At 42.5% G+C, this 17,973-nt stretch overlaps 1 protein-coding gene across 12 annotated transcripts in view; it reads right to left on the reverse strand.

Annotated features, from left to right (window-relative positions):
• The window catches only part of OSBPL9 (oxysterol binding protein like 9), a 1,355,357-nt gene that overhangs the window by 206,757 nt on the left and 1,130,627 nt on the right, over positions 1–17,973 (reverse strand). For all 12 annotated transcript variants that reach the window (XM_085602637.1, XM_085602632.1, XM_085602635.1 and 9 more), the window contains one exon: positions 13,746–13,830. In XM_085602637.1, the coding sequence (XP_085458763.1) occupies positions 13,746–13,830 (85 nt within the window). The remainder of the gene's footprint in view (positions 1–13,745; positions 13,831–17,973) is intronic.

Here is a 17,973-nt window from a genome sequence, read left to right on the forward strand (position 1 = left end):
ATAGGTTATTTAAATAAAGATGGGTGATCAGGCAAATGTAAGAAGGCTGAAGAAGCAGACAAACATTAACTGATGCCACAGCAAGGCCTTGCTGGGCTAAAGATGAGCAAACCTGTAAAGGTTGAATATTTTTGGAAGAACACCAGAAAACAAACCTCTCCCAGTGTTCCAAATACATTGTTTTAGTCGGGAAACGCCAGGATGACACTCACTACTTTGAAAGGGAAATTGAAAGTTGTCAACTGCTGCTGCTCCATCTCTAAGTATGGAGGTGTAGGTGCAGGACCCTGCCGTTTCTGTGGCAGGACGTCCTTCTGAAGAGGCAGCTGGATCGGGGGACAAATGCTCATGGCCAGAAGTTCTGTATACCACTCTCCTCTCCCAGTCCATGGCCGCTAGGGTGGCTTGGGCCCTGGTTGTTCCGGATCATTTTCAGAACCTGGTGGTGGCGTGGTGAGCAAAAAACACGATGGATTAAACCCAGGTCTGTGTCTGGGAATGAATGTCTGATTTGGTTAGCATTCCGTCCATCATCTGTTTTTTTTTGCTTTTGTTGCACTGTGTGGGAAGGGTATGCCCTGACATGGGTCCTGTGCTCACTGTGCCACTGGATTCAAGCTAGACTAGCTGATGAGGGGTGATTACCTGAAACCGGACCCTGGATGCTTCTATCTGGTCCAGGAAGTAACTGGCCATGCAGTTCGGGCAGGACTGTTCCAATGGGGAGTAGAGTCAAGGCTTATTTGAATATGGCTGGGTCCAAACTGGGGTGACGTGTTGAACAAAAAACAATGGATTTAACCCAGACCTGTGACTGCGGGTGAATGTTTGATTTGTTCAACATTCCGTCCATCATCTGTTCTTTCTGCATTTCAGGAACTTAAGGCACAAGTGGGATGTCGCACAGGAATTACAAGCTTTAATCCAAGAGAAAGGAGTCACCGAGTGAGAACTGCCTTGGAAGCTCCAATGCGCAAAGGTTTGGACCCTGCGCATTCTCTATTGGGGCGAAAAGATTAAGTCCGGGTCCCCCCTACTGCTGGGAGACACTCTGTGCCACTTCCAAGTGCAGCTTCTATTTATGTTTCGCTAGTTAACAATGGCTGAGTTTATCCACCCTGGCATTTAAAGATCCTGCCAGGTGTTGAACAACCAGGGAGTTCACATGATGATTTAGCCAGTTCCAAGGCACAGAACCTCTTGGCACAAGATCCACTACCCACAGTACTCTGTTTGTGGCCATTCCCACTTGACGCACAGAAGGAACACTTCGATTGCCAAGCAAATCGCCTATAGCCCCAGCAAGTTAATGTGTAGGCAGGTTTTCAGTCCTCTGATCTCCATCGCTGCCAGATGGTCTCACCAACCCAGCAACAGTGCATCTGCCATGACCGTTAGCTATGGGTATGGTATGGAGAGGGGTCTGTCACCAGTCTATCAGCCCCTGCTGCAGATCGTGAGCTATCTCCTTCGCCAGCTGGATGGAATTTAAAAAGGTTTTCTTGATGCTCTGCTCACTGACACTTCAGATCCCAATGTAAAGCCTGCATGCTTCTCCTGGTGTGGTGCATAAACAGGAGGCCAAGAGGCAAAAAAAAAAAACTCAGAAACGATCTCATTGAGACCCAGGTCAAAATTTGTAACATCAGGATTATAGCTAAAATGTCCTGTACTTGAAAAGATGGAGGGAAGGCTCGGAGGAGCACCGCGTCCAGGATGGCTCCAGTGAAGGGATGCTTCTGGGAAAAAGTCAGGAGTGACTTCAGCATGTTGATGGAAAACCCCAGCAATGTCAATCCCCAGCCAGGTCAGTAGTCACCTGTAGGTGGCGTATGACTGTCAGAGGAGAGCTCTCCAAAACTAGTTGTAGAGGTTTGGGAAGACAGAATCCCAACGTCTGAAGGTGTGCAGCTACCACCACCACCACTACTGTGAACTCCTTAGGTGCCCCGATAAGGCAAATAGAAGCACTGAACTGAAAGTGCTTGTGGAATACTTGAAACTGCAGTTAACACCTTTGGGACTGCAGAATGTAATGCTGAAATTGGACTCCCGCAGATCCTAAACCACCATCCAGTCTCCTGGGCAGATGGAACTTGAGCCAGGGAGGGCATTGTGAACTTGTCTTTCTTGAGGGAGAAGGTCAGACAGTGAAGGTCGAGGATAGGCAGGAAGCTTCCATCCTGCGTCAGCATCAGGAGGTAACAAGAATAACAACCAGTCCCAACCTCTGATGTGGCACTCTCTCATTCTAGAGCTTCCTCTTCCAAGACAGCCTGAAATTCCCCTCAAAGAATGGGCAAGTAGTTCTCCAAGAGGTGATGCAGTGTAGGAGGCATGTGTGGACGGGTGAAGGGAAGGATGTATCCATTGTGGACGATTTTGAGCACCCATTGGTATGATGTAATGCTCTTCAACCAGTAGTAGTACAAGGTGATTCGACCTCCTACCAGGTGACTGTGTGCTGCCGTGGGCAAATTAAAGTGATTCTGAAAGGTGGTAGATGGGGTAGTTCATTGCCCCTGGGAGCCTGGACATTGGCAGCCTGAACCCACACCTCTGCCTCAAAAGGCATGGTAGGTCTGAAGTTGCTGAGGCAAAGTCTGATGTGGACTCTGCTGGAACCCTCTTCTTGAGCCTCAAAAGACGCAAATTATTGTAGGAACTACCACAAAGGTGGTGGCAGTCCAAGGGAGAGCGCTGTGGCTTTACTCTCTTTGAAGAGCTCCAATGGCGAGTCCGCCTGGTATCTGAAGACTGTGACCATCAAACGGCATTTCCATCAGAGTTTGTTGAAGGTCACTGGAAAACCCGGTGGAACATTTCCAAGTGCAGTGCTGGAGCACCATACTAGTCCAAACTGCCCTACCCAAATAGTCAATAGTGTTGAGGCCTGAGCAAACCACATACTTTGTTGCATCCTGCCCATCATTGATGACCTGCTGGAGGTTCATTCTGAGGTCTTCCAGGATTGCCGTCAAGATCGCTGCCACAATATCCAACACATGCGGGTAGTGACCAAGGCGGGAGCTGAAATTGGCAGAATGTTCGACAAGGCTGGCTGAGGAAAACATGTGCTCCGCAAATGTTTCCACGCAGCCAAACACCAGAGACAGACCACATGAGGGTCCATCATTAAAGATTTTGGGGGAGCAATCCTTCCAAGGTTTGAATCCTGTTGCTTTGAGTAGAGACATTCCCCTTGCACGCTTGTTAAAAGTTCAACAATAAAGTTTAAAGCCCTGACAGAATACCAGGAGTGAGCTCCGGACATATTTTGGAAGTGGTAGAAACAAAGTACAGACGTCAGAGTACAGAGGTGGTGGTTATGTAGAGGCCTCAATGTCACAACTGGGGTAGGACAGATCCGATTTGAAGCGGAGCGCTCCACACCACCCACTAATGCGTGAGGTAATAGCTGAAGAAAATTATTTTATACAATGCATCTGCACTTTTCTAAATGCTAACTGCATGAGCTTGTTTGGTTTAATAGCCGATTGGCGTATTAGAGTGCATGTGAGCTTGTGTCAGTCAGAGAGAGAGGAGAGAGGGGAGAGAGACGTATATCCAGTTAGACACTAGGATGGTAAATGGATTTGAGTAAGACTGATACATTTTTATTTCCTTTGATAAATTAATACGACTTAATTCCAGAGCCTGTGTAGAAAACAGATGTGTAAAAAAGCATAATGCTGTTATACAGGATACTGCTGCTGAAACCTATGATAATGTCTCTAGGACAGTTCATGTGTTCTAAATCGTGTAATTTCTATTAGATCAAGGGCCATCAAACAACATATGGTAGATGATTGAAAAAAAGAAAATTAAACAAGATCTAATTAATACAACAAAAGCAGAAAGAATCCCCAGTATCAAAACAGCACCCATAACTTCAAATTTCATTAAGACACTTCTTAGGATTGAAATGAAAACGTTGTTATATTTTGCATAAGATGCTTAAAGAAAAAAATATTTGCACCCAAACAAAACACATTCATCATTCTTTTAGTGATGAGGTACAACCATGCTTCCATTGTTTACAATGACTACCGTCCCACCAGGACCGCAAAGAAGCCAAATCACTGAAATGCCGTTTTCAAACTCCAATGTAACACAAGTTGTGTTTTAGACATGATTAAATTTCCTGGAAAATGTAACCTAGCAAGCCTAAAACAATTTAGCTAACATTTGCATCTGGTCTGGATCCTCATATCTGCACCAGGGGCACGTCATTCCTATTAAAGCAATCCTTTATTTTGTGAGTTGCAACATGCTAATCAAAATAGTTTCACTGAGTAAAATCATTTGCTTCAATATAATTGGGGTGGAATGAACCTTCTGAAATGATGCAGAGAACAGCTCCTACAAACCAAGGCTTCAAAGTAAACACAACCATTCCTTAACCCAATGGCCCAGATGCTGTAATCCATAATTGCCATTAATTAACTAAAACCTGGAGATTTGTATCAGGGCTTGTGACAAGAAACTATCAACAAGATGGATAGCACTTCTTCATGTCTGCACCGCTGACGTAAAAAAACAAATCTCGAATGTACAGGACCTTCTCTACGTGGAATCCACTACTTTTGGAGGATCCTCACAAAGGTCTTGACGTCTATCTTGATTATAAAGGTGAACGACCCACAGAAGGGTAAATTGGACCTAGGTAGTACAAGACCTGGTAAAAAAAAACAGGCACTGCTCCAAAGCATCATTCCTTCAAGAACAAATGGTATGAGATTTGAAAGGGCTCTCGCTGTGCCGTGAATTAGCTTTTTTTCTATTTTCCTTTAACTCTTTAAAAAAATCACATCCCTCGTTCCCCTCTTGCATTTTTGTTGTTTTGGTGTCATTCTATTTATTACATTTTACTCTAGTTGTCTAATTTGGTTTGGGATTTTTCTGGCTTGGTGTTTTGACTTTTATTACTGCATTAACATATTGCCTTAAGTTAAGCCTGTCTGGCTGCGCTAAATGGACCAGGGAGTTGAGCTCAGGTTAATTCAGCGATTGTGAGGTTTCACCCTGACAAGAGTTGCGAGTATTCCTTGGGGTTGCAAGTGACCCACCCCAAATAAAAACGTAATTTCTTACACCATGCTTAACGACTTGTCTCGATTATAGGAAAGGGCATCAGAAAATGAAAAAATGTCAAGGAACAAGCAGAACTGTAGAAGAGACCCTTATAGAATGTAGTGGGATGGAACAGGGAGAGTGGAACCCCAAAACGTAGCCCCGAAATTTCTCCTGCCCAGCCCTGCTGGGGTCTCACGCCCATGTTCATGTTGAAAGGGACAGCATGATTCGTGCTTCGGCAACAAACGACAATCCTCCTGCGCCCAGAAAATGGGCTAGTTCTGTGCCATATGCCTAGCCCACAATATGGGGAAATAGATTAAATTTATTTCTGCCATCCTCCTTGGGGCACCTTCATCTATTTGCAGATGCACTACATCGAGATGTTCATGTATCGCACCTATTTATGTATTTAGTGGTGATTGTATGCATGTTCTTTGGTTGGACTGAAGCGTGCAAGTGCTCCCACGCTGATGTTATCATGGAAGCCACAAAGCTACTTGGAGGCTGTGTACCGCAATCAAAGGTCCGGTTAAGGTTTTACAGTGATCAAGAATCCCAATTTGTCTCTTCTGTAGTGCAGCAGTTCCTGTACTCAGGTCCGTGATGACTGGCCGGAGTGCCCGAATGAAGCGTGTCACAACCTCCAGTCTGGTGAGTGAGTCTACTTAAAAGTCCATCAACAGAGATCTACCCAGCAGCCCCTATAAAAGGGAACCCATATGACCTGAACTACAAACACTGATGTTAAAATGACACAGTTATTGTCTAGAACCGCTACTGTCATTGCAAGAGAGAAACTACACCTTTGGACTTTGACCCTTCTGCACCTGCTTAGTCCTGCCATAGCTGTTAAGAGGGGTTCCTGTGTCTGTTAAGCCTTAATTGTCTCGGGATGCAGCCCCTCTCTCTCATCGCAATAAGCTCTGACCACAATAACCAGCATACCCATCGTCACAGGATTCTCACAAATAGATCTGGTCTGCCATGCTCATCATCAGACTTGTTGTCTTTGGCACAGTATGATACTATGTTGAAGAAAAGTGTGATGGGCCTTCAAGAGTAAACCATAATTTGCTGGCACCCATCTGAAAAGTCAACATTCGATCTATCAAAAAAATAATTTCATGAACATGGTGAAACAATACAGTCAGGACCTGAACCTTTCTTCCTACTGAATTTTTACTCTTCTTTTCACTTATGCAGATGGAGCTATGCCTCTAATTGCTGTACCTTTTGAGTGGAAGTAGCAATGCATTGGATTGCAAACCTCTGGGCTCTTTTCTGAGGAATTTCACAATTTCACCGTTTTACTTTCCTTGATCCTGCAGATTTACTTTATCCCAATCAGAGCATTATTCAGAAGCCCGCTTATCTAGCTTACTCTGTTCAAGGTCTGCACTTGGAGCATCACAAAATAAGTGTTTTCTGATGTCAGAGTGAGTGTCTTACCTACATCACAACCTTGTCCAAATTCACTGCCACAGTTTCTGTTCTTTTCCAGCTGTCATCTGGTGTACTGTATGTCTGGATCATATTGGAAGGACAACATGGAACCTACTTTGTATGCGGCAATAGGGATTATGATTGGTTGCCCACTTATTGGTTTGGCTCTTGTTACCCAGCCTACCTTGTCACTGCTACATGGCACTCTTCCAATAAACTTCCTCATTGAATAAGGCTGTCTTGAAACATCTCAAACACTGCCCACCTATTTTTCCCTATGTTTCCTATGTATTGAAATAGATGGATCATCTATGCAATTGAAGCAGTTGCTAAGACATTAGACAAGGTGTGAAATACCACCGATCTTGCTTTGGGATTTATTTCAGATCCACTAGAAACCCAGAGAATGGTTGTGTTCTGGCTGCAAAGGGTGGTTTGCATGCCTTAGTATTAGTTGAATCTAACATTTTTATTCCTAATGCTTCCCTTAGCATCCATGAGTCATGAGCAATTAGACCCAGTGATCAAGAACAACATAAAAACATTATGGGTCAGGTCTGATGGGTGTAGCATCTGTTCCTGGCTGAAAAGTGATTTTATAGGATGGTGAATAAAGATTCTTAAGACCATATTGGCAGTTTGTATTCTTTTAGTTCATATTTATTTGCTCAAACGTATTGCAAATGTACTATTCATCTCACCACAATCAAAGGCTCTGCCCTTTTCTTCCCACTGATCATTCCTGAAGAAGAATCAAGCACTAGTAATGCCTCTGATGTTGCTGCTCATAAATACCCTGATAACATCTTAACTTATTGAACCTAAATCAGCAGTAGACGTTGCCCTGATCAGTGCAATAGGGGGTGGGATTGTTGAATTGAATAAAAACCGCATCGAAATAGCTGTCATTTTAATTTTTCTACTGCCAATGTGCTTTTCGTATTGTGCCATGGAATCTCTGTTATACATAGCTTGCTCTGTACTCTCACACTTTGACGTTTACAGCCTCACTCTCATATTTGGAAAGCGAACATTCATAAATGACTAGCTCACCATCTACAAAGTTTACATTTCTTGCATCTCATTTCAAGGTCCTTTCGCACTCTTGTAATGAGAACAGGTGCACTTGTTAGAGTTTCAGTTTCTGCCAGATATATCCTCATTCGAAGCAATGTATGAAGAAATGTAGAAAAGCCATGCAAATTGGGAAGTGGTTAGCACTAGATGCTTCCTCTTTGTGTATTGATTAAGTTGAGCACTTTGCTTCTTTTGCACAATAAACTTGTGCATACCTCCCAAAGAGTAGAGTGGTTTGTGTTTTCTCAGAAAATTATCACTTTCTGGAAATACAGAATTGACAGAAATTTTTATTTTTTTGAGGTGATAAAATACGGAAATCTGTGAAATCTGTTCATCCCCCCATAAGGAGAAGGAGACATCTAGCATCTGATGGACCCAAACATGCAGAATTTTGTGTGGCAACTTGGATATGTGTAGTTAGAACCACTGTCACATCGACTTCAGAGGAATGTGGAGAATTGCTCTCAGGAGATCTAGTAAGTTTGCGTGGTATATTTTTTCCCCAGTCAAGCATTTTCCTTGAGCTGTAAGTTTATCTACGTGAGCACCACAAAAGTGCACTGAGACATTCGTGCAATTCACCGTGAGGTGACAGACCTCTGGGAGTGAACTTTTCTAAGCAAGCAGTTAGGCTCATCCTGTGCCAAGTTTATAGCACTTCTCTGTACGCTTCCTAATGTGATGCCTGGCATTTGGCACAATGGTGCTACATAAGGCCAAAAGGAGTGCAAATCTGGATGACAAATGAGGTATACAGTAAAGCATGAGACATTTTAGCATATCAATGGCATGAATTCTATTGGCTGTTTTTTCATAGCTTTTCTTAAGCCCTCCATTTGTTACATTTTGGAGATCCTTCTTGAGAAGAGTGTACCAGGATCAGCTAGTCGCTGAATCATGGTTATACCAAAGGTACCACAACTTTCATGAACTTGGAAATACACCCTGTAAATCTATGCTGCATGTTCACTGTCCCTCCCACTCACTGAAAGTGAGAGCTAAGGGTGCTTTCCATCTACAATACTGTGACATAAGCCATCAGCGATGCTCACAATCTTTGGTCCCTAAATTGATCGTAAGTGGGATTGATGTGGACAACCCAATTTGTCTGATATAATCCTCAGGAGGCATCGGAAATGCTACTAGAAAGCTTCAAATTGAAGAAACATTTTGCCCTGATATTTGTTTAGAGCAAACACCAACGGCAGATAGCAATTTTTTCTCCCATATTGCCCAGCAATCAAGTCCACTTTCAGCCTCGCAATCTTCTACATATCACAATGCATATTCTAACCAACAGTCCAATCACCACTAGTATGACAAGCATTATTTCCTGCACATATTTTTCTAAAAGAGCTGGCACAGTGACTGAAAGGGCGGGTTAGTGTAGGCTCTCCTCAGTATGAAAGGGAAACAAACTCCTGGTCTCTAGGAAAGAAAACTTAAATTAGACTTTTGATATTAAGTGAGCCATAAAGGTTAATAGGGTACTTACTAGAGATACATTATACCTTTTCTGAATTGGTTTTCAGGACGCAGCAGGAAGGAGGCTTTCTGGGCCCCCTAGCTTAAAGTACATTGTCAATGTATCTACACAAGATAGAAAGCCAGTTGGACTGCAATCACTCCACAATCCACTAAGCATTACTTGTGTGAGATATGTTCCAGGTAACCCGGAATCCCACGAGATTTCACAGTGATATTCAGTGGAATTTAAACTTCTCATCATGGAAAGACACTCAAGAACACTAGGAAACCAAACGTAGATTTTAGAGACTAATTTTTAAAATAAAAACCTAGTGCATACAAAGTGAATAGTAACTATTATAAAAATAAACAAAATAGTGGCAGTAAAATTTAATAAAAGTGTGGATTGCAAATAATACTGTAACGTATTTGTGGAAAAGGAAAATGCTACATACCAGTGTGCATCTGTTCTTGGCATGTAGAGCTGTAGAATCATATGCTTTTTCAAAGATTGCCATCTAGTGTTGGGCCCTGATGTTTGCACTTTGTTTTTCTTCGAAGAAGTCTTTCCAGTCACGAGGTAGGTGATAGTGCGCATGGGCATCGACTCCATTGTTAGATTGTTATCCCACAGCGGGTGATAATGGAGTCAGAAAGAGTAGTTAGAAGGAGATGTCCATTAATGTATATATCTAAGTAAGATGTAACTGCAATAGGTATATGTACCCGGGGAGGCGGGTGGGCGCATATGATTCTACAGCTCTACATGCCAAGAACAGATGCATACCGGTAAGTAGCATTTTCCATTTGAGGTATATGAGCTGTAGATCATATGCTTTTGCATAGACTATACAGCAGTTATCTCCCAAAGTCGTGTCTAACCTGTAGCTGTTTCAGTAGTCTGAAATCGTGTACGTAAAACTGCCTGGCCTACTCTAGCTTGATGTGCTGCCAACACATCCACCGAGTAATGTTTTGTGAATGTGTGAGGGGTAGTCCATGATGCAGCTTTACATATGTCGTCTATGGGTATATTCCCTAGGAATGCCATAGAAGCTCCCAGTTTACATGTAGAGCGTGCTCCAGGGGGAACTGGTAATGTTCTTTTAGCTTTTGCATAGCATATCTGAATACACTTAACAATTCACCTAGCAATACCTGATTTTAATATGGCATTGCCCTTATGTGGTGGAGCAAAGGCTACAAAAAGTTGATTAGTGTTATGGAAAGGTTTTCTCCTTTCAATGTAATGCAGCAACACTCGTTTGACATCTAGAGTGTGCAGAGCACGTTCTGCCATTGAATCTGGTTGAGGGAAGAAACAGGTAACTCAACCGATTGATTAATGTGAAAGGCAGAAAGGACTTTAGGAAGGAATTTAGGGTTGGTTCGAAGAACTACTTTGTTTTGGTTCATCTGCAAAAAAGGTTCTTCTATGGTTAATGTCTGGATCTCACTGACTCTTCTGAGTGATGTGATGGCAACTAAAAACGCCACTTTCCATGTAAGTAATTGACCCATTAGTCTGGTGAGAACAATATTGAGATTGCACATTGGGGCAGGTGGACGTCTAGGTGGAATAACTCTTTTGAGTCCCTCCATAAATGCTTTAATGACAAGTACCGAAAAAGAGACAGATGCTGTCTTTTCTGTAGGTATGCAGCTATTGCAGCGAGATGTAAGTGGATAGATGAGTATGCTAAATTGGAACGCTGTAGATGTAACAAATAGCATATAATGTTTTGTACGGAAGCATTAAGCGGGTTGATGTGGTTGTTGTTACAATAAATCACAAACCGCTTTGATTGGCTGCATAGCAGGCTCTTGTGGTAGGACGCCTAGTTTCTTTGAAGATATTCATACAGTTCGACAATAAATTTAGTTAGCCAAACTCTAGGACTTCAGGTGCCATATCGCTAGATTGAGTTGCCTGGGGTCTGGGTGTCTTATCTCGCCATGGCTCTGGGTGAGGAGACTTGGTGAAAGATTTAGCTTTTGATGAGGAACTACTGAGAGTTCCAGTAGAGTGAACCATGGTTGTAGTGCCCATGTAGGAGCAACCAGGATTAGGGTCAGGGACGTTTGTTTGAGTTTCCGAACCACTAATGGAATGAGTGGGAGAGGCGGAAAAGCATAACCAAATATCCCTGACTAATTCATCCATAGTGCATTGCCTTTGGACAATGGGTGTGGATACCTGGACGCGAAGTTTGGGCATTTTGCGTTTAGATGCGTGGCGAACAGGTCTATGTCTGGGAAGCCCCACATTTGGAAGAATGGGAGAAGAACTTGAGGATGTAGTTCCCATTCGTGTATTTGCTGTGTCTGGCGACTTAGCAGATCTGCCATCTGGTTGTCCACTCCTGGGAGGTGTTCCACCAGGAGAAAGATTTTGTGATGAATGGCCCATCTCCAGATTTTATGTGCTAGCTGGGACAGTTGGAGGGAGTATGTCCCCCACTGTTTTTGAATGTAGTACATGGTTGTCATGCTGTCTGTACGAACTAGTACCGTCTTGTGTAATAACTGAACTTGAAATGTTTTCAGAGCCAGAACTGGCCCCTCTTCAACTGTTGTTTTTGCATTTGTCACCCTGAGTGGGAAGGGTATGCCCAGACGTGGGTCCCGTGCTCTCCATGCCACTGGAATTAAGCTATCCTGGCTGAAGAGGGGTGAAACCGGTCCTAGGATGCTTGTTTCCAGTCCAGGGAGGACCTGGCTTGGCAGTTCGGGCTGGACTGTGCCCATGAGGCACAGGGTCAAGACTGATTTGCATATGGCTGGGTTCAAACTGGAACGGCATGGTGATCAAAAAAACGACAGATTTAGGCCCAGATCTCTGTACTGGAGTGAATGTATGACATTGTTCTGCATTCTGTCCATCAACTGTTGTTTTTGCATAGTTATTTAAGTCATCATCATCACCATCATTCCCTGTATCATGTGGGTTAGGTGATGTAAGGGAATGTGTAGGTAAAATAACAGGGACCTGCGCTTGTGATTCTTCTTGATCGGACTCTTCTGCGACACTTATTTTCATTTTAAACTTTTGGCATAGGCGTACCCGCCGACGCTACTTCATGGACCACAATTCTTTTGGGTAACACGCTGGTAGGACTAGCAGAGTGCGGCCAATCGTATTTTTGTTTACATTCAGGCTCCCTTGAGCCGGTGGGGCTGACGAGCTCTTGGCTACGCACCTGCGCGCCTTGAGTGGTACTTTACCTGAGAATATTTTTTGGCAGCCTACGCAGCAACCCTACACACATACCTACTCCCTGCTGACGAGAGGCAACTACCTCGAAACACGTGTCCAGGGATGGCTAACGCGACACTTATTTTCATTTTAAACTTTTGGCATAGGCGTACCCGCCGACGCTACTTCATGGACCACAATTCTTTTGGGTAACACGCTGGTAGGACTAGTAGAGTGCGGCCAATCGGATTTTTGTTTACATTCAGGCTCCCTTGAGCCGGTGGGGCTGACGAGCCCTTGGCTACGCACCTGCGCGCCTTGAGTGGTACTTTACCTGAGAATATTTTTTGGCAGCCTACGCAGCAACCCTACACACATACCTACTCCCTGCTGACGAGAGGCAACTACCTCGAAACACGTGTCCAGGGATGGCTAACACGACACTTATTTTCATTTTAAACTTTTGGCATAGGCGTACCCGCCGACGCTACTTCATGGACCACAATTCTTTTGGGTAACACGCTGGTAGGACTAGCAGAGTGCGGCCAATCGGATTTCTCTTCTGCGAGGCGGTCTGGCACAGGGCCGCTGTGTAGGTACATTTTGTGATGTCGAGCCCGACGATCACGTAGGGTTTTCTTCGACCGAAACGACTGGCACACGTCGCAGTCTTTCTCGTCGTTTTCCTGCGAAAAGGAAAGGTTGCACACTTCGTGCAAGTCGGTGCGCGGGAACTTAGTGCGACACCTTGGACATAACTTGAATGGAGTCCGTTCCATCAGCTGCGACCTATCCTGGCGTGGGTTTGTCCAACAGCTTTCCAGGAATGTTTTGATCGAAGGTTTTTGAGAGTAAAACGATACGCGGAGAGTGAGAAACACGGTCGATTAACAATACCGTCGAGGGTAGCGGATTGCACGTCAAAGGGGGACCGGAAAATGGTCCCGAACCGGAGCACAACAATTCACATCCGAACCGGATGGCGGAAAAAGAAAAAATAATAATTTAACAATTAAGTCGATACCCATGCGCACTATCACCTAAGGGAGGAGTCACCTACCTCATGACTGGAAAGACTTCTTTGAAGAAAAACAAAGTGCAAACATCTGGGCCATTTAAACAATTCACTATGTCTAAGCATGCACTCCATTTTCAGGCACCCTTTGGCATTACAGAGAAATCAAACAGCAAATAGGGGGTTGTCAACACACAAAGCCCCTGGGTACAATCATTTTCCAAAAACCTTTCTGTTCTGCAATTACAAAAGCAATTGAGGTGGGAGTGAACAAGAGATGTATCATAGTGGAGTGGGCAGTGCTATGGAGGACTTAAGCGCAAGTGAGGTGCCTCAATTACACTTTGAGCCTGCATATAATTTGTGGTCTTCATGTAGTCTGGCTGAAAGGCTCAATGGTTTGAGATGTCAAAACGATGAAAGACGGAGTACAAAGTATAAACAGTAAAACAGTTTTAAGCTTACTTGGTGGATGGTGAGAGACCTGCTCTGACACAAATTTGACAGTATTTTTGGAAGCCCAAGGAACTGGTCCATCGGAAACTAGGTCCTAAAAATAAAAACAACATTTTAGATTTTTAAGACTGCAATGAAACTCACACATTACATGTTCTTTAGGATGAAGAAACTTATTTTAAAGTCAAAATTTATAAGATGCCTTGTGTAGGAACTTGTTTGGGGGCACCAGGTCACACTTAGAATTCTGGGCCGCATTGATATTAAATGGGGCTTTTTACCACTGAAGTCTAATCTAGTGTTAGACCCAAAACTGAATACTAAGTAATATTTATTACTTAATATAGCACTAGAATTATGCAAAGAACAAAGTCCAACCAGTGCTTTGTCTTAAAGAAAAGGATCTTTATTCTACTAAAAACAAAATACTACACATTCAATGTCACAGATTAAGGTATCTACACAATTCACTCAGGATAACTGAAAGTCTCTGGCTACTGGTAGTGGTTGAATCCCAAATGTGGGCTAGGGTCCAATTCTGTGTAATAAGATAATTCCTCCAGTCCCGCATGCAGAACTACCCCCGGTAGTCTTTGGAACTTGTAGTTGAATGCTGCTGATTGGCAATCAGAACCCAGTTGTAACTTTGGCACACTCTTAAAGGTTAGACTACCTACCCTGCCAAATTAGGTCATGAATATAAGTGATTTATTCTTTTAATAATATGCAAATCATCAAGGGGTGCTCTTAAACTGTAACTTAGTAAAATTGTAACTTCCTCATTTGTAGATCGTATACAGTAAATGTTTAATCCTCTCTGCATTATCTAACAAATCTTTCATAAATTGAATAGTATTCAATTTTGTACAATTGAATGACCCAACAAACGTGTGAGATCTTACACTAGTTTCAGTTTGATTCTTTTGAAGTACTCCAGATTATTACATTTGGCTACAAAAAGCTCTTGGCTAGATCAGTTTGGATAGAGAAATACAGTTGTGCTCAACTCATCTATGATGTGCTAGTAAACATTGTATGGCTTAATAATATTTCTTATACAAATTAAGTCCTGCATTATTAATAATCCTATATAGCATTTTTCTATCTGAATCTCAATTAGGAAATCAGTATTCCTAATGGATGAAACTTTTAAGTTCATTAGCAATTTTTAGTGGGTCACAAATAGAACTACCTCATGAAAGTTTATTTTTGTGTCATAATTCTTAAAAAGTAATTAAAGACGTGTAATTTCATAAAAGTATAATACAGCATTATAGACCCATATTGGTCTAGTAAGATTACATGTATAACATAATATAATGTAAAGAAAAGAAGAAAAGTTACATATAAGAAGAGAGAGGAGGGGGAAAGCAGGGATGGAATAAAAGAAAGCTAATAATGGTAAGAAGGGTATTGTGCATAATATGCTAAGAAATTCTAACTCTGATTGATTATAATCATGGAAAAGTTAGTCAGAATAAATTAAGGAATGAATAAATGTATTTAGAACCACTTAAATAATACATGCTTAAATATGGATTATGATGTACTTTAGGATGATGTAAGGTCATGGAGGTTACTAAAAAATAAATAGATATATAAGTAAATAAATAATTGGGAATATAGGCGAGCAAATAGGTGGAAGAATAAATGGAAGAATTAATAAATAGAGAAGTGAGAAGATAGGAGAAGAAAGACAAGTCATCTCCTTACTCGGAAAGAAGAAGGTAAGGGTGGGGGAATGTAAAGAAGGGAAAAGACAAGGGGGAGAGGAAGATAAAGGGAGAAGTTAAAGGAGAAGAAGAAAAGAAAGGGAGGGAGCAGACATGGCAATAAGAGGAAAAGATTCAAGAGTCTCGGAGAAAAAAGGTCCACACTTGTTGAAATATTTCTTCTTGATCCTGTAGTTTATATATTACGCGTTCAGGTGATGCCGTCTGAATCATTGCGACCATCCAATCCTCCTTGGATGGAGGGCTAGGTGATTGCAACAATCTTAAGATACAAATTGTGGCTGTAGAGTGTGCAGTATGTAAGAGTTGACTCTGAGGACGTGTGATAGCAGGTGAGCTTCCAAGATCATGCAATAAATAATAGTAGAGGTAAGGGGGAGTTGAAGAGGAATAGTTTTCTTTAGCGTATCCCCTATTTGTGAGCAGAAATGTTGTATAGAGGAACACTAACAGATTATATGGAGAAGGTCACAATTCAATCCCGGAACATCTCCAACATTTAGATTGGGGTAACAATCCTGCTTGTTGCAACTTTGATAGTGTCCAGTAACAGTCATGCAAAGTTTTAAAAATACAAAATTTCTAGCAGGCTTCATGAGTACCCTTGTCCAGAGCTTCCAATATATCTGGCCAGGCATCTTCGTCTATCATAATATGGAGGGGTTCCTGCCATTTCTCGCGAATGGTTTTAAGAAGTGGTTGTGAGTATAGGTGGTTAATTAGAGTGCAATATAGTCCCGACATTACTCCCTTATGTCGACTCCAAGTATGAAGATAATCCAATATCAGCGACTATTCTAATGTGCAAGGGAAAGGACCAAGACATCTCCTCAGGCAATGCTGAAGTTGTAAATGTCTTGAAGCCTGATGTAAAGGAAGGTCAAATTCTTCATGAAGAAGATCAAAGGATTTCAATTCACTGTTTATTATAATCTGATCTAGCGTCTGGATTCCTCTTGAACTCCAATCAATACAGGAGAGCGCTCGACCATTGATTTGAATACTTTCATTCTTCCATATTGGGGCTTTAGAGTGTAAATGATGAGCAACCCCTAAAAGGTGAACATTGCCATGCTTGATATGTAGCATAAAGCAAAGGATATGAAGGGGAAGTTCAATGTTTACAAGTACTGTATAAGAAATTAAAACCATCATCACACTCAAGTATTGAGTGTTCTGGTGTGACCCATTGTGGAGGGTCAGTCACACCTGGGAGTAAATAAGCCAATTGTGAGAGATGTAAGGCCAAAGAGTAATGAGGCAACGGTGGTAAACCTAAGCCACCATGAGAGCGACGAGCCATTAATTTAGCAGCAGATAGACGAGGACTCATAGTTCCCCCGATAAAGGACCGTATATGGGAGTCTATGCGGCGAAGTGTGGCTAAAGGTATAACAATCAGAAGCATTCTTAAAACACAAGTAAAGCGAGGAAAAGTAACCATTCTTAACGCCTGCATTCTTCCCCACATAGAGAAGCTCTAAAGCGACCATTTGGCAAAGTCACTTTCCATTTGCGCTATAAGAGGTGAAAGGTTTTCTGAAACTATCCCCTCTAGACCATGATTAATCAGCATTCTTAGATATTTTAATTGGGACGAAGATCCAGCAAAATGGATATCCATCAATTGAAGCTTTTGTGGTACAAGAAGAGAGTGGAAGAACTTCACTTATGTCCCAATTCATCTTATTGCCAGAAAGGGCTGAGATCTCATTAATAATCTGGTTAGTAAAATCTGGGAGAGATCCTTGAGAGTGAGAAGGATGTCATCAGCATATAAATATAATTTTGATACTTCTCCTGCTATAGGTATACCCCGAATCTGCAATGAGTGGCGAATAAGTGAGGCAAGGGGTTCCATCCTTAATAAGAATGAAAGGGGGGAATGGGGCAGCCTTGGCGGGTACCTCTTTGGATTGGAAAGGCGTCAGAGAGAAAAACTCCATAGTTGACCTGGGCTTTGGAATTGTAATAGTAAGCGAACCATTGAAATAAACTGATCTCCAAGACCAAAGCGTTTCATAGTGGCAAACAGATAGACCCAGTCAATACAGTTAAGTGCTTTCTCTGCATCCAGGGAAAGAGTGACCGCATCTTCTGTCAATTCCCTTGCGGACCATAAAGTATGGGCTAGTGTTCTGAGACGATTTCTAGATGAACGACCTCGGACAAAGCCAACCTGTGAATGGTGTATTAGGGAAGGAATAACTTTGCGGAGTCGCGCCTCAAGAAAGCTTGCCAAAATGTTAACACCACCATTTATTAAAGAGATAGGGTGATAGCTACCACAAGCGAGTGGATCTCTGCGCAGCTTGGGGATAACCGCAATTAATGCCTTATCAGAAATCGGACCAAGAGAAGATGTCTGGACAGCTTCTTGGTAAGCAGAATGAAGAGTGTCAATTATTTCTTCCCCAGACCATTTATAAAATTCCGCAGGGAATTCGTCCTCACCTGGGGATTTGCGACAAGGTAATTTGGAGATGACTGCAGCTACCTCTTCC

This window comes from Triturus cristatus, chromosome 4_2 (assembly GCF_964204655.1).
Source record: "Triturus cristatus chromosome 4_2, aTriCri1.1, whole genome shotgun sequence".
Classification (NCBI taxonomy): Eukaryota; Metazoa; Chordata; class Amphibia; order Caudata; family Salamandridae; genus Triturus; species Triturus cristatus.